General features: G+C 32.8%; 3 protein-coding genes across 8 annotated transcripts in view; all 3 read left to right on the top strand.

Annotated features, from left to right (window-relative positions):
* The first annotated feature begins 396 nt into the window (after nt 1–396).
* Eif2a (eukaryotic translation initiation factor 2A) lies at nt 397–5,676 on the top strand. 5 transcript variants are annotated; one of them, XM_076308240.1, is made up of 12 exons: nt 397–542; nt 1,049–1,312; nt 1,513–1,612; nt 1,940–2,115; nt 2,955–3,043; nt 3,120–3,270; nt 3,385–3,555; nt 3,679–3,853; nt 3,946–4,109; nt 4,219–4,266; nt 4,382–4,575; nt 4,651–5,676. In XM_076308240.1, exons 1-12 carry the CDS (start codon nt 515–517, stop codon nt 4,774–4,776), a joined length of 1,686 nt encoding a protein of 561 aa, XP_076164355.1. In that variant the 5' UTR covers nt 397–514; the 3' UTR covers nt 4,777–5,676. The 5 variants fall into 5 exon arrangements, with proteins under 5 accessions (XP_076164355.1, XP_076164356.1, XP_076164353.1 ...); XM_076308241.1 differs by having other exon boundaries at nt 4,352–4,549; XM_076308238.1 differs by having other exon boundaries at nt 4,352–4,575.
* Nucleotides 5,677–6,591: 915 nt separating this feature from the next.
* Nucleotides 6,592–24,524, top strand: Faf (ubiquitin carboxyl-terminal hydrolase-like faf). Of its 2 annotated transcripts, none has more exons than XM_076308235.1 (30): nt 6,592–6,645; nt 8,400–8,612; nt 8,893–9,157; nt 9,233–9,458; nt 9,532–9,666; nt 9,746–9,902; nt 9,986–10,309; nt 10,426–10,683; nt 10,761–10,859; nt 10,944–11,221; nt 11,316–11,517; nt 11,600–11,929; nt 12,009–12,343; nt 12,420–12,660; nt 12,733–12,870; nt 13,036–13,305; nt 13,392–15,151; nt 15,257–15,430; nt 15,498–15,639; nt 15,724–16,028; nt 16,114–16,364; nt 16,437–16,612; nt 16,693–16,889; nt 16,967–17,094; nt 17,235–17,401; nt 17,488–17,753; nt 17,828–18,063; nt 18,148–18,350; nt 18,437–18,702; nt 18,840–24,524. In XM_076308235.1, the coding sequence occupies exons 2-30, from the start codon at nt 8,547–8,549 to the stop codon at nt 18,985–18,987; spliced, it is 7,743 nt and encodes a 2,580-aa protein (XP_076164350.1). In that variant the 5' UTR covers nt 6,592–6,645; nt 8,400–8,546; the 3' UTR covers nt 18,988–24,524. The 2 variants fall into 2 exon arrangements, with proteins under 2 accessions (XP_076164350.1, XP_076164351.1); XM_076308236.1 differs by lacking the exon at nt 6,592–6,645 and adding an exon at nt 6,862–6,882.
* A 1,541-nt stretch (nt 24,525–26,065) lies between these two features.
* Nucleotides 26,066–26,272, top strand: part of Rpb8 (DNA-directed RNA polymerases I, II, and III subunit Rpb8) — a 67,884-nt gene continuing 67,677 nt past the window's right edge. Inside the window, exon 1 of the mRNA XM_076308245.1 lies at nt 26,066–26,192. Within this exon, the coding sequence (XP_076164360.1) occupies nt 26,120–26,192 (73 nt within the window). The 5' untranslated portion in view covers nt 26,066–26,119. The remainder of the gene's footprint in view (nt 26,193–26,272) is intronic.

Raw genomic sequence — 26,272 nt, 5'->3', positions numbered from 1 at the left:
TTAGTGTATGAAATAGTGGGGGAAATTCCATGATTCGCTATGTAGTCACGATTTGACCATTATACATAATACTTCTGCGCATCTGTTTGCGCAGTGTGCGCGAGTAAATGATGAAGAAGAAAGGGTATTCAGAGCATGGTAACTTTCCCCTTAAATGGCCAGAATCCATTGACCCGCATGCAGTCTATATAGTTTCCAACTAATAGAACTATAAGTGATGCGTTATGCATCACTTGTTGATCATTATATTTAAATCAACGTCTATTATTTGATTTAGATGTTGATAACCATTTATAAATGATATACTCTCTAGATATTAATAGACTTTTCAAAAATCGGATAAATGTCAAAAAATTATATGAAATACCTGTATAGACGGCCCTGAGCGCACGTGTTCCTTGCATACGATGTTGGCGACGCATGTGCAAGAAATCCTTTTCAAGGGACAAATTCCTCAATCTGGCAAGAGTGGTCGATACTCGATATTACGGTACCACATGGTAACGGAGGTAAAATGGCGTTGCCTGTTTCTTGTGTCGCTGGTAAGTATTTTCATATTATTTATACAGATGTTTTACTCGATTGAAAAATGAATTTTAACTGCTGTTTCTTTACAAATAATATACGGATTTATTAAACATGTATTTATTCATGATATGGTTACAGTTTCATAATATGCCGCGATTGACTGTACAAAATTGTGTCATGTGGCACCATATAATGAAAACACATTTATGATAGAAAGCATGCTATTACGTTACAATATCGTAAATATGAATAAATGTACAGTTTTAAAGAAGAATATTTATTATGCATTTCTTGTGACAATTTTAAATAATTTTCGAAATGATTCGTACTTGAAATTTGTTTCTGGTCACAGTACCTTGATAATTTTATATAATTTATATCACATTTTAAAACATCTTTAAAACGTTATTTTTTAAGTTCTGTATAATTATTTAATAACGAATAAGATGATATTCATAACCATTAAAATTTCTGTAAAGGTCAAAGAAAACTAAGAATTTTAAAAATTAATTTTGTTTAGTGAGAGGTTCCATTGGGGTCAGTTTAGGACAAGGTCCACCATCATACGAACCTGTTAAATCATTTCCTAAGGATGATAGCAAAACATGTAAAGCGATGGTTTTTAGTCCAGAGGGAAGTTATTTTGCTTGGGTCAATGGAATGTCTGCCAAGATTTTGCACTGTGATACATGGAAAGTTGCTATAGAAATCAAAAGACCCAAAATTTCTGCAATTCAATTTTCCACTCGAGGCACATATTTCATGACATGGGAACCATTCATTGGTACTAAATTGCATATAATGTTATTTACTTCTATAAATTATATTATATTATTAATAATCTATGTTTATTTTCTATCATTTTATTTACTTTCTTATTTCTTACAAAATCTTTATAGCAAAATAAATAATTATAATTATATTATACCCAAAAGTTTTTTTATTTTGATATTATTTACATTATTATTAACTTTTCTGTTATAGCAACACAATCAAATCCTCAAGGAACACCAAATCTTCACATATGGAAGTCTGAAAGTGGAGAATTAATGAAGAGTTTAATACAGAAGAAACAATCAGATTGGTGAAGTATTATTTAATTATTACATTACTAAGTTACTAACTAAAATTCATTATTAATTATGCAATAGGCTTAGTAAATGTCGTATTACAAAACAATTTTTTTTACTCATTTTGCATTTCACAGATTGAAGAAACTTTTATTTTTATGGATATTTTATATTTGGAAAGCATAATAATTTAATTTTACACAATATCTTCAAGAGATCTCTTCTATACACTTTGTTAATAATTTTTTCGCTTAGAGAACTAAATTTAACAAGATGTATATAAAAAAATATTTGATACATTTTGTTCAACATGTAGCTATATTTATATCGTGTCTATTCAGGGAACCCCAATGGTCAAGCGATGAAAAACTCTGTGGGATGTTAATTGGTGCAAATGTCGTTCTATATGAGGATGTCAATTTTAAAAAAATTGCTCATAGAATAAATATAGCCAAAGTTGCTAATTTTAGTATATCACCCAATAATACTCCATATTATATTCTCTGTTATATGCCTGGTAATTACATTTTGTTGCATTTAATTTTAAATCTTACAAATATATGTATATTATGTCAAGGTACTTATATGTGGAGAGTATATCATTTTTGTAAAAAAAACTATTTAAAAACAAAATAGTTTTCGTTAAATGTAGAATTTATCATGAAAAAGACTAACAAAAATAGATAACAAAGATTAGATAAATCCAAATATATGAGAAGTTTAATGAAAAAATAATACAATGTATTATATATGAGTGATAACTGTGCGTCATTAATTAAAATATGTAAATTATGAAGTGTTTAATAATAATATAGTTCAAGTGTAGCTGAGATAAAAATTGGCATATGTTATGAAGTACTTTTTTATTTCAGTTTCTCTCATTATGAAGCAAATATGCGTGGCAAGCATGTAATGCACAGGTGGAATGAAGATTATAAGACAATTATATCTGTAGAACACTTTAATATTGTAAAGAAGTACGACAGAATATTAATACATAATGGTATTTTGCAAAATAGACAAATATGAATATATAATCAGGATCAACAGTAATGGGAAATTTTCCTGATTATTGCATGCACAGTTTTCTATGTAAGTACGTTAATAAAATCATAGGGAATGAAAATGAATGTTTAACAGGTAATTATAAATAGAATTATATTCAAAACATTAATACATTTAATATTGTAGATTTGAAATTAATACGACAAATAACATTGTTGCTCTATTATTACATAAAACATTGTAAAAATAAGTACTCTCCACATTAAATACCAATTTTTTTAATTGTATAATCATATACATTATAATTGTAAATACTGAATTGTTTTTGTAAATTATGTTATTATCTCATAGGAAAATCTGGTCAGCCTTCATTTGGTAGACTGTTTCAATATCCAAAATTCGAATCTACACAGGCTTTGGCAAATAAAAGTTTCTTTCAGGTATTATATTTTTTTATACAAAATATATATACATATACATTTATCTATATAAAATTGTATAATTTTTCTTTTTCAGGCAGATAGAGTTAATATTTACTGGAATAACATTGGAACAAATGCTTTGTTAATGACGAGCACAGAGGTCGATAAAACGAACGCTTCATATTATGGAAAACAGACTTTACATTATCTTAGTACAAAAGGAGAAACCTCTATGGTTATGCTTAGTAAGTAATAATTTATTGATTCTAGTTATTTATAAACTAATAAACTCACTTTACTCTTTATAAATAATGAAATTAATGTCTAGAAAAACTGTAATTTTCATTTTTTTACATTAGGTAAGAAAGGTTCCATACATGCAGTACAGTGGTCTCCAAAAAATACTGAATTTTGTGTTGTATATGGTTTTATGCCAGCTAAAGCCACATTGTTTAATCTTAAATGTGAATCTATATTCGAGTTTGGGGCCCTGCATCGAAATAGCATTTATTACAATCCTCAAGGAAATAATATCCTTTAATCACTTCAAAATATTATTTATATTATTTCATTCATTTTTATTCATAATATAATTATTTAATCGAAATGTTCTTTGATGTATTAAGTAATTAAGTTCCTTAACCACTTTGTACTTCTGATATTGACTGGGTTTGGCAACCTCCGCGGTGGTATTGAACTGTGGGATGTAGGTAAAAGAAAATTAATTGCTAAAACTGAAGCACCTGATACTACACTTCTTCAGTGGTCTCCAGATGGAGAACACTTTATGACTGCAACTACAGCACCTAGACTTCGAATGGGTAATGGGTAAGTAATATTTTAATGAATGAAATATTATATTCTGTGTGCATATATTAATTAAGTTAGTATCTATTCATAATATAATACTTACTTTAAAGATTTAAAATCTGGCATTACACTGGAACATTATTATATGAGCGACCATGGAACGAACAAGAAGAACTGTGGGAAGTACTTTGGCAAACTTTTCCACCAAATACATTTCCAGAAAAAACAATCAGTTATAAAGCTGTTGAGGGTATCGCTCCTAGTCAACCGCAAGGTAATGATTTATCATAATATATAACAAACCAATAAAATTGCTTTAGTTAATTAATAGAAAATAAATAATTACCAAATGAGATACAATTTTTTGTATGATTTGCTTACAGCTTCAAAACAAGCATATCGACCTCCTTCAGCAAGAGGAGAAACAGACGGTAGGAAAAAATTTTGGTAATACATTCAAAAAACATGTAAATATCTCATGCAATCTATGTGTTAGTTGCATTAATTTATTTATAGCAAAATACGCAGTGGTTTGTCCTTTTAAAGATACAACAAAAATAAAGAAAAAGACAAAGAAAGTCAAGAAAGAACCAGAAGCTTCCGCATCTTCTCAGTCGCATTTTAATAACCCAAATACAAATGGACAAGTTACTACAAGTACAAAAAATCAATTAACTACCGCAAATGTTCCTGAATGCGATGATTTGGAAAGAAGTAAGAAAATTAAAAGGATTAAAGTTGTAAGAATCTCTGTTTAATATACCAAAATCATATAGAAGTAATAATTATGATTCTGATATATTTATTCTTTACAGAAATTAGAGCAGATTTCAAAATTGAAGGAACAGTTAGTTGCTGGCAAACAATTAGAAATCAATCAATTGGACAAAATCAAGAAAGAAGCTGATTTACTAAACGAACTTGAAGAACTTGCTTTATGATGAACATTTTAAACTACGGATGTATACGGTTAAAAAAAAAAAGAGTCCGAATGTTTCTCGTGAGAACGGAAAATGATCTCGGCCCATCATTTACAGTACTGTACGTACGGAAGTTACGTTTGGCTGTAAATAAAATTTTCATTCTGTGAAGAGGTAGTGGGAACAAATTAAATTTTGGAAGTGGATTGAACAGGTTTCCACATTATTAAGGTTGTTAGAATTTAAGATACAATCATAAAATTTAATCATGAGCGATAACGAAGGGATTAAAATGCCCCATTGCACCTCTTCTTTAATAACTAAGGAGTATCGATTTCTTCTTTCTTAACAGATTTTTCATTTTAAATAATATTTCTAAATAATACTAAAAGATACACAAGCATTTTTTGGTATTATATTCGACGAGTAGGCGATTATATAAAATATATAATCACATGGATAGCATGAGAAGAAAAAATAGCGTGATTGTAAGATTTAATGCACACAAAAATAAGTTCCTGGAGGCAGGTGCTATTATTTAAATTCTCATGTTCATAAATTATTGTATACTATTTTCTTTTCCTTGTAAGAATTTCCATTCTTGAACATTTAGTGAGGGTTAGAAGTAGATATATTAGTTTGTGATTTAATTGTTACTGAAATCATGGGTATTGCGATAATGTCTTTGAGAATACGTTTCGTTCTTATACACAATATTTTTGTTTTTCGTGCCTTGCATTATGTTTAAGATTCGCATTTTATATTTTTTTTGCTTTCAAGGATTATAAGACTGGTCAGATAAAACACGATTACCTGGCACAGTTTATTAAATAAATGAAGAGAACTTCCAAAAAAAAGTATCAACCGTTGTTCCACAGCTTAAAAAACACTTAAATAATAAAGGAAATTTAGCTTTTTGAATTAGTTGACTTATTATGTACCATTTTTAAAACATTTTTTTTAACAAAGTTCAAAGTTATCCTTTCTTGTTTTTCAGTTTGTTCTATGAACATACAATGTGTAATAAGAATAATTGTTGTATTACCTCAAGATCGTTTTTATTTTACATGTGCTATTTTTAGCAGGATTTTTAAGTTTATGTGAATGAATGAAATTGTACAAATGAAGAAAGAAATATATTCTTTACTTTGCTCTTATTACTTTTGACACTTTAATCACAAAATTTATACGATAGTCTTTGTTCAATTGAAAACAAAATTAATACGAGGTATATCTATGTCGAAATGCGAGACACATACATTTAATGGTATTTGTATAAATCATAGCTTAATTTCTTGAGTAATAAACATATTACAAAATCAATTACATCGGAAAAAAAATTACATTCGCTAATGTTGTGTACAGTTAGATTAAATTTTATGGAATTAAATAATTAAAAAGAAGGTTGTAACAATGTCTATCTATTGATGCTGTACTCGTATTTTAATTTTCGATATTCTTCATCTATCTCAAACGGTTACAACAAAGGGTGAAAGTTGTAAGGACGAACGGGGGTTGAAAAAATAAGACGTTTGTATATCTATCATACCATTGAAATTTTTGTAAAGGACAATCAAAATAAACTTAGCGAAAAAAATTCGAAAAGACAAGTATTTATAATATAATCTTTAATAACAATAAAAAAAATTAACTTTTACGAAAGAAATCAATGAACAATGGAGTTAAAGGAAGCGATGATCGAGATTGAATGATCGAGGAAAGGCACGAGAAGCACTGTGAACGTAGTAATGTCAGTGGTGCGGTGGTCGTTTTAACTCGAGGACGACAGTAGCGCCGTAACATAGCCGTGTTTACAGATTTGCCAGTGAGTTCCATAACGTCACGTCAAAAAGTGCAACAAATATTTCTACCACCGTTTACTATGTAAAGGTGCGTTTCCCTTTGTTAGAAGTTTAATGCGATAATTGGTGATAGCAGGAACAGTTTGTGTCACTGTAAGTCGTTATCCGGTCGGTATTTCTTCGAGACGGAAATTTAAAAGGTTTTTCTTAATACGGCAGTGCTAATCGTTAGGATGGTCGCCATTTTGTCCGGAGGTGGCCCGGTTGAGTGAACGGGGCGAAAATAGTTGCTCCCTGAACACCGAGGATCGTTGAAATCACATAGGTACCGGTCGAGTGGAATCATTTCACCTAATTCTCGTAAACGAAAGAAATCTGACGCTCGTAAGAGAAGTGTACGCGTACAAATATCCAAGATTTTCTTTCGTCGCCGCTCGACGTTAGTCCTTTGTAAGCACGCCGTAGACGTATTTTCGCGCAATTTCAAGCTAATTTAGCGACGATCTTTCACGATATCCTTTGCTCGACGATGCTATCTCATCGACAAAAAGTGAGCCGGCTTGGCCGTTTCCTGGCTCTAATTTTTGACGGTTGACAGCTCTCGGTACGTTCGACGATCCACCCGAGAAATAAAAAGAGCCAGTAAGAGGAAGAGAGTCAGAGTGAGAGAAAGCAAGATAGAGGAATAATTCGCGACATGACATCGTACCTTTCGTGGATTGCGAAATTCCAAAAAAGAATACAACCCGTTAGATGCGATTATTAGTTTTGCACTAGTTTTGTACGGTCGAGTGACACCATTATCGTTTACGAAAGAATCACTCTTGTTGGTCGAGACAAACGATCGGTATTCGTCGGTTGAAACCTTAGCAAGATCATGCTGTCATGCGACTTACCAAATGCGCGACATATCCCTCGTTATCTGTATCTTGTCGTAGACATCGTTAAAATTCATTTTGTGACGTTCAACGGCGAAATATTGACGCTTACCGGTGTCCCTCGGGACGGGCTCGACTTACACTAACACCCAGATTTGTTCGAACGTTTTGGAGTATTAAGTAATTGTAATAATTACTGTGGTGCATCTTTGTTTTCTTCAAATTTTTAAAACAAAAGTTTATTCTGGTCTAAAAAATTGGAAATATTGTACTAAATTTTGATCATCAATCTAAATATGGACAGAAGGATTTATTAAATTTAGAGTTTACTTAAAATATTGTACAAAAGTTGCAGTTTACATACCAATTTCAAAAATGAATATAAGAATAATTTTTCCAAGACCAATGTTCTTTACTATCAAAAGTAACATTATTATTGTTGTTCTGTACCTTCAAAATTAAAATTATTATTGTCTTTATAGTCTTACTATTTGTCTTGTACTTGATTTATTTAATATTAATGTCAAAAACAGAATTATTAATACAAATGAGTAAATTGAGTAATATTATAATCTTATTTGAACAAATCTGTGAATTACGATAGAAAGAGTTACTTTTCGTCTTATGGATTTTTTAACCATTTTAATTTTTTCCATAAATACTGATTTGAATTTCAGTATTTTACATAGGAAATAAATAGTAGTTAAGCATCACACCAAATAATGGACGAATGAATATTTAAATAGCTATAAAGTTGAAAAAGTGAGTTGCAAACACAAATACTCTGAAATATTCCGTGATGCATTTGTATGTATTCCTGTAAAATTGCTCTAACTTTTTAATAATTGGAATAGTATTACATTTATTGAAAGCTGTAGAAAATTGCACATTAATATTCTTAAAACATTATTAAGCAATTTTACGTAAACTTAATGTTTTGTTGAACTTTATTATTCTGTTTCAGATAATGTAGGTATAGTTTATTCAAACAAGGCCTTTAGGGTATAATTATATTTAATGTCAGTGAATGAGTTGGATGATTGTTATTGGTGGTGCGATTATTGGACCAAGAGGTATTGAGATAATTGGAATATAACAAAGAGTACACAAAATGACGATTGCCACCAGAGGCCAAGGTGTAGGCATAGACCTTCCTGACAGCCAGCAAAGTACACAGGTACATTAAAGTAATATTATTTTGATATTAGGTAATATATTAACAGTTACCTTTATCATGTTTCATTCATAGTAAATATCATTTTTAATATTGCACTACTACTATGCAGTAATATTTAAAATAAGTTTTATATGTAAACATAGTTTGCAATTAATTTTACATTACATATAAAATTTATTGTAATTTCATGTTCATAAGAATTGTGATTTTAAATGTATTTAATCGATTCTTTATTAATTGACATTATTGAATTAAGCAATTAATGTAAAATGTACAATAGATGCACAGTCCACTGGGTCCGCAACAGTTGGCTGACACAATGTCAGGACTTCAACTCACAGAGAATGTGGTACAAACAGAATGCACCAATGATACCTTAACTTCAGTAGAAGATAGTAATCAACTCCAGGGGGAGCCTGATTTTCCTGTAGCAAAACTCAATATTCTTCATGAAAAAATATCTAGTCCACGCTGGGTTGTACCAGTTCTGCCAGAACAAGAGTTAGAGTGCCTGTTGCAAGCCAGTATCGATCTTTGTAAAAAAGGTTGTTACATATAAAAAGTTATTTTCGTTTTTTATATAATTGAACAATACTAATTCTGAGTGTAACATTCTGTAGGAATTGATGTACAAAGTGAAGCGTGTCAGCGCTTTTTTCGAGAGGGACTCACAATTTCTTTTACCAAAATATTGACTGATGATGCAGTAAGTAGTTGGAAACTGAACATTCAAAATTGTATTAATGCAAATTGTGAGCGGTTGGTGGAACTATGTGTCTTGAAACTAGATGAGGACTGGTTTCCTCTTCTAGATTTGCTGGCGATGGTTTTTAATCCTAGTAATAAGTGAGTTCAATGTTCTTAAAAATGTAATTAAAAAGATTTCGTTTTGGTATTAATTCTTGATATTCTTTTCTAGATTTCACACATTTAATGCTGCAAGGTCTTCGGAAACTGTTCCCCCTGGCAGTGATATTCCTGATGAAGAACTTTATGCACGACCACCATCTGATTCAAGAAGTCCTCGTGGTTGGCTAGTGGATCTCATAAATAGGTGGATGAATAATGTTATTTGCCTCACAATATTGCAATTTGTACTCAGTATTCTTAATGTTTATTTTTTTTTTTTATAGGTTTGGAAGTCTTAATGGATTTGAAATTTTGCTCTCTAGATTTCAGAGCGGCCGAAATTTAACAGTACCGGTTATTTATGCTTTAATTAGACCCTTTGGTTTGTGTTATGAACTACTTACTGTTCACACAATAGTTAAATATCTTATGCCTATTGTGGTAAGCATCTTGTACATCGTTTCAATTAGTACAATTTAATTATATTTGAATTTGCATTTTCTAAAATATTTTCTTGTCTATAGGAAATGGTGCCTGTAATTTTGAATAATTTGACTGATGAAGAATTAAAGAAAGAGGCGAAAAATGAATCAAAAAATGATGCAATATCAGCCATAATCAAAGCCGCCAAATGTTTAGTGTCGCGAGTACCACAACAGGATGAGATGATTAAAAATTTGGAAATTCTGAGACTGAAAATGATATTGAGACTCCTACAAATTTCTTCATTTAATGGGAAAATGAATGCTTTAAATGAAGTAAATAAAGTAATTACAACCGTTAGTTTTTATCAACATCGAAATGCGATTACTGAAGAAGAAGAATGGCTTACCGCAGAACGTATGGCTGTAAGTTTAATTTAAAGAAATTAAATTAGAATTTATAGGCTCCAGTTATTTATTAATTTTATTTGTAATTTGTTGATAAAGATTAATAAGCATTTATAATTATTTTGTTTATCTAGAAATGGATAAAAGAAAATGGAGTATTAGAAATCGTTTTAAGGGATTCGTTACATCAGCCTCAGTATGTTGAAAAATTGGAAAAAATTTTACGCTTTATCATAAAAGAACACGCACTGACTTTAGAAGATTTAGACGCTGTTTGGGCGGCACAAGCTGGAAAACATGAAGCAATTGTGAAAAATGTTCATGACTTACTGGCCAAACTTGCTTGGGATTTTAGCCCTGAACAACTCGATCATCTTTTTGAATGTTTTCAGGTGTTTATTATTATGATATTACAGTTGTTTTCATTGTAATGATTATTATAACTTAATTAAAATTTTCTTTATCTCAGATGAGTTGGAAGACTGCCAATAAGAAACAAAGAGAAAAGTTATTAGAATTAATCAGGAGACTGGCAGAAGATGATAAGGATGGTGTAATGGCACACAAGGTTTTGTAATTTTTACTCACATATGTACATATAATCATATTTCTAGTGTTATTTAAATTTAATCGAATATTTCTTTAAAATTAGGTTTTAACCCTTTTTTGGAACTTGGCTCATTCTGACGAGGTGCCTACGGAGATTATGGATCAAGCACTAAATGCTCATGTAAAAATTCTTGATTATTCGTGTTCACAAGAAAGAGATGCTCAAAAAACAATTTGGCTAGACAAATGTGTGGAAGAATTGAAGAGTGGCGATAAGTGGGCTTTACCTGCCTTGAAACAAATTCGAGAAATATGTTGTCTGTATGAATCAAATCCTAATATAGTAGGCAACGGTCCACGGGGTCATCATTTACATTTTAGGTATATGTAATTTAAGGATGATAATTGTGATTTAAAATCGTCACTACTTGTTCTCTTCTATATTGTATCTTACCTCTCATCTTTCATCACTTAGGCAAGATGTTATAGAACGACTTCAAGCAGAACACTCAATAGTAGTTCTTGTAACAAACAGTTTAACAAACTATATGGACAAAACACGGCAATTGGTCAAAGAAAATTCGGACATTGATGCAAATACTTACATGCCCGATAATCGTTACAGCCACATTATGCAAGTGCAAGAAAGGCTTAATTTCCTACGTTTCTTATTAAAAGTATGTTACGTTATATAGTAACAGAATATTTAACTGCAAATTTGTATAACTAATTAATATGTATCTACTTGTCCATTAATAGGACGGTCAACTATGGTTATGCGAGGATCAAGCTGAACAAATTTGGCAATGCTTAGCAGAACAAGGAGTGTTCGTGTCCGATCGTGAAGCTTGCTTCAAATGGTTCTCAAAACTAATGGGAGACGAACCAGATCTTGACCCGGCAATAAACAAAGAATTTTTCCAAAAAAATATACTACAACTAGATCCAATATTACTTACAGAAAGCGGTATTAAATGTTACGAGCGATTTTTCAAAGCCGTTAATTCTAAAGAAGGAAAACTAAAACTGAAAAGAAGAACTTTTTTTATGGATGACGTTGACCTCATTGGTACAGATTATTTGTGGCGAGTGAGTAAAATCATAATATTAGTTGTCTTATTTCGACGGTAATAATAGTGTTTGTTATTATATGTGTTCATTTATTCAGGTGGTAACTAATAGTCCCGAAGAAATTGCAAATCGAGCCATAGAACTTTTAAAGGAAGTAAATACTAATTTAGGACCACGACTTCACTCTTCAGTTCTGGCTTTTCATGTAACATACATAGGAGAATGCATGGACAGATTGAAAGCACATTACGACACTGTGTCTGTCTTAAGTAAAGTGTATCTCGAAGGAAAAGAGGAACGCGAGGAACAAATGTCAAATAAAATTAAAGTAGAAGCCATGAAAATGTGCCGTGTTATGAAAGTGTTACAGGAATACATAAATGAGTGCGATTCAGCATTTCCAGTAGATCGGAGAATATTGCCATTACATAGGTAAAATTAATTGTTTTTATTTATTATAAGTATACCATTTAATATAATGGGAACGTTGTATCGTGTTTGATTACAGAGCAGCTCGTGGGAAGTATTTATCTCTCATAATTCGTTTTGTAAATCCTGGTCGTAACGTAGACGATATAGATGTATTCACACACAGTAATGACACTTTGGGATCATTGAGACGACAAATATTACGCAGAATTAAAGCGAACGGCTCGAATGTAAAACTTGACTTATTTCTTAATGGAGAGTCTCTGGAGCCAACAGATGATAGAAAGCTTCTTTCTCAAACGCCATTAAGAGATAAAATGGTTTGTATTAATAATTACTTTTAATGTATAACAGTGATTAAATAAATAATCAGTTAAATATTTATCATTTAGTTATTGTCTGCGAAGCTGAGTCAAGTAAACAGTAACATGCCAAGTTCACCAGAGAGCAGTTCGGATAGCTCTACTAGTTCTCCACATCATCCATACGATGGACCAAACGTAGAAGCAGAAAATAGCTTACCGGGTGTGGTATGTATGTCTTAATAGATAAAACGATAATATTAAATTTTTTTTGTATACTATAAACTTCGAATTAATTTTTGAGTTTTTATTAAAATATTTGTTTCATAATTTTCTACAAGTTTACAAAACTTAAACAAAAGATTTTGAACTCCTGACTTTATGTTCTTATAGGTCATATCGCAAAGATCGCAATACGCCACGTTTTTCTTTCAATTGTCAGATCTTGGATGTACACTTCAACATGCGCAATTACGCGATGGCGCACGAAATCTGTTACAACTAGTGCCACCAGATACACTTACTGTATCCCGATTACAGTGGTTATTTGGTCACTGTAAAGATGATGATACTTTAGATAATGCTCTTTGTAATGAACAAAATACTACAGTAGATTCTTTATTTTTTACTGCAAGTCCCAGCCAAGTTTTATACAATCTAGAGGTACTATCTTACAATATAAATTGCCTATAAAACCGATGCTTATTAATCAAGCTTCAAGAACAATTCATAATTGATCTGCATTTCAGGTTTTATATAGTTTGTTAATGCCAACTCTAGACCCGATGTCAGAAAGGGTATTTGAATTTCAATGCAGTTTCATAAAGAGCGGTGAAGCTGGTGTTATCCTTGAAATGTTAACTAAAAACAAATTTTTACCAAATGCCGATGAAGTTACAAAGCGGGCAGCTTATTTAACGGTATTGAAATTGTGCAAACTCTTACTGACAGTAGTCGGTAACGTAATGGCCTGCGTGATGGATGAAGTGCAACAAGCTGGGATTTCAGAAAATCACGATAATCATGCTCATAACAATCGAGGTCCGGTGGCGGTCCTGAAACAAGCGTTACAAAGTGTACCTAATCAGAACACTGAATACATGTTGAGAAGCGTAGCAGCGAAGTTAGCTCAACATTTAGCGCGTCGAATGTTGTGTGGAGGAACAGAATCTGACAAATGCCGGCAGCTTTTTATGCAAGCCCTATCCTGGGAGCTACCGGACGTAGCTACCATTCGTGCCATAATTAGGCTAGCATGGGCGGCATCCACAGGCAATCTAAACAACATAAACATATCTGTTGAGATGCTTCATACGCTGCATGAAACGAACGAAAAGGAAGCGTTCAATAATCCTGACAACAATGACGTACTAGTATGTAAAGAGGCACTAGAAGTTCTAACAATTGCATTGGTATTGAATCCAACTGCGTTAGAGTCGTTACCAAGAGACAAGATGTGGCACACGTTTCTGATAGATCTTGTGCTCCTGAGTACATCAAGAGTAGTTAGAATGGCTGCTGCTGAACAGTTTTTTCTTATATCAACGTGGTACAGCAGCGGTCATCAACCGTTGTTATTCGCGATAACACTACTTTTCTCTGTTTTAAACACCACTGTTATGGAACACGCAAAACAAAGCCACGAGTACTTTCATCTATTATGTAGATTGTTAAATTTTGCACATATGTCGGGCTGCCCTCTCTTGACGGCTGAAACGTTACTGAACATCGAAATAGCATGGTTAAAGAAAGTTCGTGACAATGTTAAAGAAACTGGAGAGAGTCAAATCGATGAAGCGGTCCTTGAAGGACACCTTGGTCTTACTAAAGAACTGCTGGCATTCCTACCTCCAAGCAAGAAGTATGAACTGGGCTCCGATGAAAAACATGGCGCAAATTTGATAAAAGAATTGGTCGAAGATTTTGTGTTCCCTGCATCGCGTCTTATGCTGCAACTTCGTAGCACTGGAGAGTTAAGCGCTTCGCAAGCGAGTCCAGTATGCACAACACCTCAGTCGACCAGTGCAGCATTCGATTTACTTGTAGGTCTTTGTATAGGCTGTGTACCCAACATGAAACTTCTAGTCATAATGCTCACTGACATGTTCTACTCAGAAAGAGACGAACCGCTAGTAGAATGGGATTACCTGCCACCAGTTGGACTTAGGCCGTTGAAGGGCTTTGTAGGTCTAAAGAATGCAGGCGCGACTTGCTACATGAACTCAGTATTACAACAATTGTACATGGTTGAAAGTATAAGAATCGGGCTTTTGGCCGCAGAAGGTGCAGCGACAGACTTAAACGAAGATTTCTCTGGCGAAGAAAGAATTGAGGGAGAACAAACGATCGAAGCGAACGATAACGATACGAATGAAGAAAAATGCGGAGCCGATGAATCCAGAAAAGAATATAATATTGGTATTTTGAAACAGGTTCAAGCTATCTTTGGTCATCTAGCTTACAGCAAATTACAATATTATATACCTAGAGGGCTTTGGAAACACTTTAAGTAAGTACACATTTCTATACATTTTTTAATTAGTTATACATGCTATCGAAAAATTACATTCATGTAATAAAAGTTCTATTACATTAGGCTCTATGATATTTTCAGACTTCAGGGTGAACCTGTAAATCTTAGGGAACAACAGGACGCAGTAGAATTTTTCATGAGCCTAGTGGAAAGCTTAGATGAGGCGTTAAAAGCTTTAGGACATGAACAAATAATGAGCAGGATTCTTGGTGGTTCATACAGTGACCAAAAAATCTGCAAAGGTTGCCCTCATAGGTACCTTCTTAATTCTTACGTTTTGCTTTTTTCGGTAAACTGTAATACCGCATTACATTATCTTCAGATATTCCAAGGAGGAACCGTTCAGTTTGATAAGCGTGGATATCAGGAATCATAGCAATTTATTGGACTCCCTTGAACAATATGTGAAAGGAGAATTGCTAGAAGGTGCAGACGCTTATCATTGTGATAAATGTAACAAAAAGGTATATTCTTCAGATATTTAGATTCATGAATGAAATAGTTTAGTTATTCTTAAAATGTAATGTTAATTTTATTATATTTTTTAGGTCGTAACGGTGAAACGATTATGCGTAAAGAAGTTACCACCTGTTTTAGCCATTCAATTAAAAAGATTTGAATATGATTTTGAAAGAGTTTGCGCTATAAAATTTAATGATTATTTTGAATTCCCAAGAGATTTGGATATGGAACCTTACACTGTTTCTGGACTAGCTAAAGTGGAGGGAGAAGTTATAGACTGTGATTACGAGGAGTCAATAAAAGGAACCTGTACTAAATATCAATTGACTGGCATCGTAGTGCATAGTGGTCAAGCAAGCGGGGGTCATTATTATTCTTATATTTTACACAGGTATTTAAGAAACTTGTATGTAGAAACGAATTGAATAATTGTGTGCAGTATGTGTAATAAAGTAATTTTAATATTCGTTTGTTAGACAAAGCGATGGTGTTGCCAAGTGGTACAAATTCGATGATGGTGATGTTACCGAATGTAAAATGGAAGAAGAGGAAGAAATGAAATCTCAATGTTTTGGTGGTGATTACTTGGGAGAAGTGTTTGACCACATGCTTAAACGAATGAGTTACCGGAAGCAGAAACGATGGTGGAACGCCTATATGTTATTTTACACCAGATTAGATGTAGAGGAAAATTCTTTAATGAAAAGTGTTAATGAATTATCATTGTGTAAGTATCATTTAGATTCTGTACTGACTCAAATGTTAAATTTGCATACTATGGAGACACTTTGACTTTTAGATACGAAATTGGGAGTCATGAAAATGCCTCCAGCCATCGAGTACAGCGTCAGAAAACAGAATATAAAGTTCATGCATAATCGGAACCAGTTTAGCGCAGAATATTTTCAATTTATTAAAAAACTTGTATCTTGTAATCCTTTTAACATTAATAGACAAAATATGAACGAAAAACTTGTAAGTTGATTACAGCAAATAATAATTTTTTAAATGTTACTTTGTGAACAATTCATAATAATTTATGATTGTTATTGTAGAGCTCCGAACAGGAAGAACTTGCTATGTTGTCCGTTCAATTAGCATCCAGATTCCTGTTTCACACAGGTTTCCATACTAAGAAGACTTTGCGTGGTAATGCAACGGATTGGTACGATATTGTTTGTCACCATTTACGCAGCAGTAAATCTGTGCGGTCCTGGTTTGCTCATAACGTGTTATTTAATCATCCAAATAGGTACCACGTTTTTTTGAGTATGTATGCATGATTGTAAGAATTGTCGATATTTAACAAAAATAATTCATTGTCTTTAGATTTTGCGACTACCTTTTGAGCTGTCCAAGTACAGAAGTTCGAACAGCTTTTCTCAAAATTTTGGTATTTCTTGCACACGTTTCCCTTCAGGATGGCCCATGCGTGCCACCTAGTTTAAATGCACCAAGTAAGTTCTTCTATAGTACGTTCTACACAATCGTTAGGAATGAAATGTTTTTCAAATGATGTTTTTCATTTCAATGATTTTCAATTCTTTAATTAGTAGTAACACAAATATTTCTTTACAAACTTTTCAAATTTTTTCAGCCATACTTTTGGACCCAACGGCGACGCTCAGTGATCACTTATTACATGCAGTTCTTTCTTTACTTCATCGCGAAATCTCAGATCATGGGCGTCACCTACCACACTACTTTTCTTTGTTCTACACATATGCATCGCTCGGTCTTGCTGAAAAGGCTCAATTGCTTAAGGTAAAGAGCCTGTTCCATTTCTCGTAGAACAAGAAATAATGTTTATTTCGTAAATTGCATTATTTATAATTTTTCTTTTATTATAGTTGAATGTTCCGGTTACATTTATGTTAGTTGCAATCGACGAAGGACCCGGCCATACAATAAAGTATCAGTATCCTGAATTGACTAAATTGCATCAAGTAGTTAGTATGCTGTTACGTTGTTGTGATGTATCATCGAAAACACATTCGAGTCATGCACAGTCAGGAGTAGCGCCTTTCCCAAATCCGTATGGTGATCCGGCGTGTCAGAATGAATATTTGATGCCTATTCAACCGCAGGCAGCCGATATTCTTTTTGTTAAAAACAAGTAAGATTGAAGATCATATCTTAAATGAAAGACAAACCAAAGATCAACGAGATAAATTATGTTTTTATTGACAGTTATATGAAAAAACTGATCGAAGACGCCGATGTTAACGTCACTGAAGATACAGTCAAATTATTGCAATACTGTTGTTGGGAAAATCCACACTTATCACGGACAGTGCTCAGTGAATTATTATGGCAAATTGGATTTGCTTTCACACACGAACTCAAACATCATGCAGAGTTACTACTCGCCATGCTTCTTATGGAAGATTCATGGCAAACGCATCGTGTTCACAATGCACTTAAAGGTAAACATTTAAAATGTAAATTTTTAGTGAAGATAAAAAGATTACCATAATGGACCAGTGAAGATAAAATGCAAATATTTTTAGGTGTACCGGATGAACGAGAAGGTTTATTCGAAATAATACAAAGAAGCAAACATCATTATCAGAAGAGAGCCTACCAGTGCATTAAATGTATGGTACAGCTTTTCAGTAAATGTAGACCTGCTCATCAACTTTTACATCACAGCTCGGAATTGAAGAGGAAGTGGATACATGCTATTGACTGGCTTCATGAAGAACTTGACAAAGTGAGCGTTCAACAGTAACGACGATTTAATTACATTTTTACTAAATAAAGTGCTGATTCTACGAACAATATCAATTGTATTTTTAGAGACCATATGCTTCTACGGCCCCGTACACTCACGCGTACAGTAATTGGTCTCCACCAGCACAGTCTAATGATTCTACAAATGGTTACGTTTTGGAGCGAAGCAACAGTGCAAGGAAGACATTGGAAAGAGCTTGTGAACTTTGTCCCGATGTGGAACCAGAGGTGGAAGATGCGAGTGAAGATTGCGCGGAGGAAGCAGAGAAGTATCAGCCACAAAATAGAGTGATAATGCGATCAGGACGTAATCTAGGATGGATGTCTTTAGGGTAAGATTCTGTTTGCTATACGAAAAATTCATATCTTTAACCTTACCAAATATTTGTTTTAAATACTTATTTACCGCTACAATAGTAATTCTCATTTTTATATTAATATAAAAAATATTGTTCTTTCTTGTATGCAGATATCCAGATGTAACTATAATGCAACAAATGCTAGAGGAACAACAATCACAGTCTGGACCAGCTCCAGTTCACACTCCTCTTTTAGCTCACCAGTTACATAGTCCACAGAACTGTGAGTCATCACAAAATACCAGCCGGGATCCATAATGAACGCTAAATACTGACGTTCTACCAAGTTGCTGCCTCGGTGAAACCATTTCAAAATATTTAGATGTTACTGCGCCAGCAGCTTGGTGCCGAACGGTAGAGGCACCTGTACAGATATAACTCGCAAAACTGTTCTTTTTTGCAACTGGTATTCACGAACTTTGCATTTGCAATCTGTCAGTTTTACTGTGGGCAGTTACAATTCATAACGATACGATGTGGTATAGCCATTTGCACTATTGAGAAAAAAAGAAGAACGATGATAGAACAGCAGGCGATTACGATTAAGAACAGAATTTTATGTATTGGTTGAGGCAAACAATTCTCGTCGTGGTTTTTTCTTACACTTAACGTTCGCATATTTTTCATTTCGTGCATCTATGGTCGTTTCGGCTTTCGAATTTAGAAAAAAGGACGTTTTGGTAGGAAAAAATCTCCAGTAGAGATTAACGAATACGAAAAAGAAAAAAGGAAAAAAAGAAATAATTTAGCTATGAATCTGACTTGCCTCGATTAATGCATACAAATTCAAGTGTAGGAATACGATAAGATTGTATAAATGTATAGCGAATAGTGTTATGGAATCCCGTCTCTGCCGAATAGAAAACAAAGTTTCCGTTTGCCTATGTAAATTTGTTACTAATAAAAAAAGAGTTAAAATGGAACTTTCTAACGACCGAAAGATAAGGCTAAAAGTACAGTAGTTTACAATTTAATTGGAAAGAGCAGAGCTACAGAAAAAAAAAGAAAATTATGCAACTATCGATATTTCACTATTTTAGTCTTTCGAGACGTATTAAAAACACACACACACACACACACACGAAAGAAGAAATTTCCTTGTACTTAATCTCGAGCATGAAAGAAGGAAAGTCATTCTCTGTGCAGTGGATTACGCTGCTTAAGAATTTAGACATACACCAATGATGCCTCCCATTGTGCTTTCTTTCAGTTCATCCAATTTGAAAGAGTTGTGCCTTCGATATTGTGCGACTCCATTTGTATTTTTAGGTAGATGTTTAAGGATCAAGTTATTGCTTCGAATTTGATTGCTTCTATTTTTGTCTGTTACGTTGACTACTTAGGAGAAACTAGAGAAAGAATCGATGGAACTACGCGAGAAATACGTCAAAATACGCGATGCAGAGTCGACTGTTCGATAAATTATGTGAATAAACGCGAGCTACGACGGGATAACTCTAACTCAATACCGTAACGATGGATAATATAGAACACTGCAGGAAGGAAATGTCCGGTTTTAGCACAAGAGGTGGAGATGTCGCAAGAAAGACGAGCTTTGTTCGAAGTCTAAATTTTTACAAAGAAAAGGAATTGAAGAAAGCGTGACAGTAGCAACAAAAGAGTATGGAGCAAATGTAAACGCTAATTTGTATCGTTCTATGGTACGATCCCATCGTTGAGAAAAGAGCTGTGGTCTTTTCGCAGTATTGTAAAGACAATTCTGAGTTTTCAGTCGGTAAGAAAGAATTTAGACAGACTACCTAGTATCCTTTGGCATTTTATCGGGCATACGTGTAAACAAAAGGACACGAACGTGACTGCGATCGGATGATTCTTAAACTTATGAACTGGCCATAGCTCTGACTTATTGAATAACATGTGTTATATAGATATTATATAAATAATACGAAAAGAAACTGGGAAAAAAGTGAAATAAAGTCACGTGTAACGAGAATAAGCGAACCGTGTGTATACATAGGAATTCGTGCGATGAGAAACCAACGACAATGTCAAGACACCAGGAAATAACGACATATTGATTATTGTTCGTATTTATCAAATATCCATGTTAAACAGTGTACCAAATTATATAATAGCTTCTATCGGTTAAATAATAATAATAATAATAATAATAATAATAATAATGATAATGATAATGATAATGGTACCTAATCTTACTCAGATATGTACATATACAACTGCTTTTTATATGTGATAAAAATTATTATATTCCTATTATACATTGAGGTTAGTACGCTATTGTAAATCCTGGTTTTTTGTACACAGACTGTATGCTAAGTTCATTTCTTTCTTTTTGTTAACGAGAGAATGTAGTCTATAATTATTTAATATTTAATTGTATCGCTAAATAAGCGTAACACGTCTTGTATGATATATACATATATATATATACATATATATATATACATATACATATAACTTGATTTCTTTGAAGAATCAATGTCAAGATTTATGCGGTCGAACCTCGAAGTTTGTGTCATGATACAACAACGTAGTATCATTTGTTTCTTTACTATATTAATTTCTTTTTCTTTCTAAACGAGCGATAGAGAGGTACAAGTGAGAACAACACGAGATGCGACAGCCGGGTACATGGTTCTAATTAAACAATCAACTGACTGTCCAAACAATCGTGATTTCATCGAACGCGAGCATTCTCATTATCACTATTTCTGTGTAAACTAACAGATTTATAAGAGTCGATCAAGATTGGCGGTCATCTTTAACGCGGTATTCGTTTCCATAACGACACAGAAACGACATAATACGAACTACCATTTTTTTGTTTTGCGTGGAGCGTCATTGGGAGAAAACACAACAAAAAAAGAAGACCATTTACAAATCTTGATAACGAGACGAAAGCGATCGATGCAACATTTATCGAGAGGTGTCAATCAAAAATCAAAGGCAAATGCATATGAAGCAATGAAACAGAAGAATATAACCTAAAGCTGTACATATGTATGCTTATAAGCGTGACGAAAATGAAAGGAAAAAAAAAGACCTAGCAATTCGAATTCAAACGTGGAGAACTTTCTTAAAACATAAACGAAACGAAAGCAGCAGAGTCCCTCGTTGATGCCCGTTTAGTTTTAGTTGTAAACGTAATTTTATGTATTCACTCGATCGACGCTCTAGTCAGTAAAATTAAATAAACGGAAGGAGATTAATTAACTTCGTTCATTTAGTAGCGTAGCGCATTTCTGGAAAGTTCTTTTTCTGTCTCTTTTTGTTTTGTTTTTTTTTCTTGTTTTTAGAGCGACAATTCTGTAACGTTTTTTATATACAATGATGCACTGTGTGTTTTAACATTTTAATGTACAAAAATCATCGCTGGAACAAGCTCTCCACCACTTTCGGTACTCCGCGTTTCTCATTTGCCTTTGACGATTTTCGCCGAGGCTATTTGAACGAAAGAAAGACAACAGAATGATTTACCGATTCATCTACCTCGTTAAGCGGACAATGTATTTACACGCGTGCTGATTTCATTGCCGAACCCTTTGCGCTCCATCATCGAAATACAATCCTTCTGTGTCAAACATTTGTTTCATTCAATGAGTCACGTTAGCCCTTTTGATGCCAGCACAGTTTCAAATATCGAACAGGATATTTCAGAATTATAGGTACAAATACAACTGGTTAAAGAAACTTTCGGAAAGTTAAAATTGTACTTATAATTCTGGAATATTCTATATGTTAACCAAACCAAGTTTTTGAGAAAATCGTAAGCGTTCAGGAAGAAAATTGCACCGACCAAACTTTACCGAGGAAACACTCGACAAAGTTTTAACAATTTCGAGAAATTCTAAAATTTATTAAATTCGTAACTTCATTCTTCAAAAACGAATCGTGCTTTAAACTTGTGGGGTTGTACTGTTTGGTAATAAATTCAATCAATACCATATAAGTTTGTTACGAAATTTGGAAAATTAAACAACGAAAATTGATCGATGTTTACATTGTTTAAATTTCGAGAGCCGGTTTAAATTTTGAACTCGATCTGTTTTTGAAAAGAAAAGAACAGAGGATTAATCGCAATGTCTTTTTACAAAATGTTTAGTGGAACTAATTCACGATATAAGTTTTAAGTTAAATTTTTCGGTTCCTAATGTTTAAACTCGAAAAAGTAGATCTCAGAACGTGTTCTGCGATTAAACACGTCTCGTGAGGATCACTGATCGCGCACCAACTACTGCGCCAAGTGAAAACAAACAAAAGTGACCTTGAAATGCCCTCACAGCACCATCCACTGATCTTTATCTACAAATCTTCCTCAACTTCTATCAATCTCCAACCTTCATTTATAGATGAAAAATAAGTCTTTTGTTACTTACTCTACGTATTGCAAAAGAGGAGAAGGAACAAATAACTGAACTAATGTACATGAAAAAACGGAAACTGAATTAGATGCACGAATCAGTTGAAGCTACATATAAATACGGAAGATCATGTAAAGCTCGAAACTGTTTTGGCCCGATTTATCGCTAATGTGGTTTTACGCGCACTGTGTGTGAACTGCAAATCGATTGAAGATAATAATGAAAAGAGCTCAATGATGTCGGTGTCGAGCCAAACTCGTTTCAAGCTGAATTACATCCGCCGAATGCGCGCTCCTTTATTCACTTATAATTTCGTAAGTCGACGATGCTACGCGTTTACGCCTGACGTAACGATTCATCTTCTTTTGTTTTTTATGCAAGAGTGATTCAATAATGGTGTCAAAAAATTTACAGGCGTATTCTACACTTCAGAATTAAGAAAAATATTTTAATCAACACGTGTGCGCAAACCTTTCGTTTACAAGATACAGCGACTTTATGTTTGTTCGTTAAGACATAGTAGCTAATAATTTGGTTGATTTTTAATTGCATTGAATATATACCAGTGTTTTTCAAACTATGAACGAATCGCGTACCGCTGGAAATCACCAATTAATTTTTTTGATATTTCGTTTCCAAAGAGATAATTTTATCTCTATAATACTATTCAATAAAAAATGAATTTACTCTTAAATAATGTCAAATAAATCCCAAGAAAATTCATGTGAAACCACTAGCTATTTTCCATAATTATTCTTGGGCATTGCTTTAAAATAGATTGTATGAAAAGTTTAAATTTAAAAATATAAAACCATTTAAAGTGAATAAAATTTTTTAAATATAAATCCCTTTTTTTAAGAAAAATTTTAAGATACGTTTAAAAATCTGATTTAATTCTACTCTGGAGGCCTGCTAATAGTTTTCTTGCATTAATATCATTCGTGAATAAGTGAAGTTTGAAAAACACTGGAATACATTGTCTATGCGTTTTTGCAATTTCTCAAGAGCTTTTGTCGAGAAAAAGGCAGATGAACTTACTAATACAGTTTTGATATTTGTTCCAATACAAATGTTCCTGTGTTTACTTCAAAATTATTAAGTAATGTCTACTACTGTTTAATCTTTTCGGTTCTAAGATTTGAAGACTCAGCACATATCGTGTTGCAAAAGTTACCGTAAAAATGAATTGACAATAGATTTTCGCTGGTTGTATACCTGGTGACACGAATTCGTGTCGCACAAGGGAAAAAATGATAAAATCCTGTTACCCCTTCACCATCACGGTACGCTACTAGGTACCATGCGAATGAAACGCTAGATGGTGTTACTTATCTATACTTTATAATAGGTTATCAATTCAATGAACGGATTATTATTTGTTAAATACGTATTATTGCATTTTAATAAATGTGTGTGTTTGTAATTTAAATAAACTATACAAAATATTGGTTACATGTAATAGAATTCACTTCCAAAATGCTATGATACATATTTTATAAAAATGTGTTTATTGGACTGATCTTCATTATAAAGTTAAAATATCGTGGAACTACTAATAGTTCTTATTTCGTAGCACTCGTCGTGTCTAGACTATACGTTTCGAAATTTATTCTCAAAACAAAATGATACATATTTAATAAATAATAGTTTAATCCTTTGGCTGATAATTTATTTATAAAGAAAAGTACTAATTAATGAAACCTCAAGCCTTATATAGGTCAATAATCAATTTACAATAAAAACGAACAGTAAAATAAAATAGTCACCTAATGGTGAGTAGATTGAACTACTGTTGTTGCAACTAAGTTTGTAGTACAGACTGCGCCTTTAACGGCATTCTGCCCAAGTTTGTAACAAAATAATTCCCAGTTTTACTGTTCGATGTCGCCACTAATCTTTGTATACCGAACTACTATGAAATATCTCGTCTGTGTATAATCATACAATAGCATTACCGATCCAACAAATTATTGCAAAATGGTAAATTCGCATTTCTTTAGATGTAAAGTATTGATTATAGAATTCAGTTACTTAGAGTGGTATGCATTATTAAACAATATTAATATAATTATCTGTAATATAGTTCAGACACATAACATTCAATAACTAAAGTAATAAAATTTATTATAATATTACATTAACCATATGTAGAGGATTTTTATATATAAATAAAAACAGTAGAAATAGGAAAAGTCTTTATTAAAAAATCTTGATTAGATTTACATACAAATTCTAAAATATGCGTAAAACTCGACAGATAATAAATTACGTATATGTATGCATATACCTATGTACGTACATGTTCTCTCGGCCACATTTAGTGGTAATTTTATGCAGATTTCCTGGTCATTGCGTAACATTATGAAATCCCTAATTTTACGTAACGCTGTGCACTAATATATGTGTCATAATACCGAAACTTATTGCTATATATGTATCACGATAGAACCCCCTCAAGCTGCGTAAAAGGATAATTGTACTGCGTAAAAACCGTAAGTCTGTACAGTGGGTCCCTCTGTACACATTTTTACAAGCTCAGTTTTCAAGGTTATCTGAGTCTTCAATCTAATAAACATCATTACTTCCTAATTATATTGATGTTCTGCTGTAAATGTAAAGAAAGGCTGTCTTAGCCTTCACTATTACAATTTTATTATTAACATGATTAAAGAACACGTACTTATATCATGCTAGAATATTTAAAGTACCACGTAATAAAATTTACAAATATAATATGTATACTTAAGAAAATATTTGCAAATTGTTATAAAAAATACAACAAATAATTACAATATGAATCTTAAGTATATAATTATATTTTAAATCCAGATGTAAGTTAACAAAAATCAATGTCCTAGTAGTTGGTACAAAAATACATTTTACAAAATAAAATTTTAAAAGGTTCTGCATTATATGCAAGTTTTGTCTCGCAAATTTGAAATTAATTTATTAATCTACATTTATAAATTGTAGCTATCCGAAATTATGTTCCTAAGTGTAAATCGAACATTCGCTACGAGGGGGAAGCACTATCAGAAGTGTCTAAAATGGCGGGCGTGCTGTTCGAGGATATTTTCAACGTAAAAGACATCGATCCGGAGGGCAAGAAATTTGACAGGGGTAAGTCTATAACATTCGTTACATCTTCATGTGTTTATAAACAGTGTTGCGCGGGAATACTTGGCCCTGACGCGAAATTT

Source organism: Ptiloglossa arizonensis, chromosome 4 (assembly GCF_051014685.1).
Source record: "Ptiloglossa arizonensis isolate GNS036 chromosome 4, iyPtiAriz1_principal, whole genome shotgun sequence".
NCBI classification, from domain to species: Eukaryota; Metazoa; Arthropoda; class Insecta; order Hymenoptera; family Colletidae; genus Ptiloglossa; species Ptiloglossa arizonensis.
The sequence above is the reverse complement of the archived record's forward strand: the minus strand, read 5'-3'. Positions and strand labels throughout refer to the sequence as shown.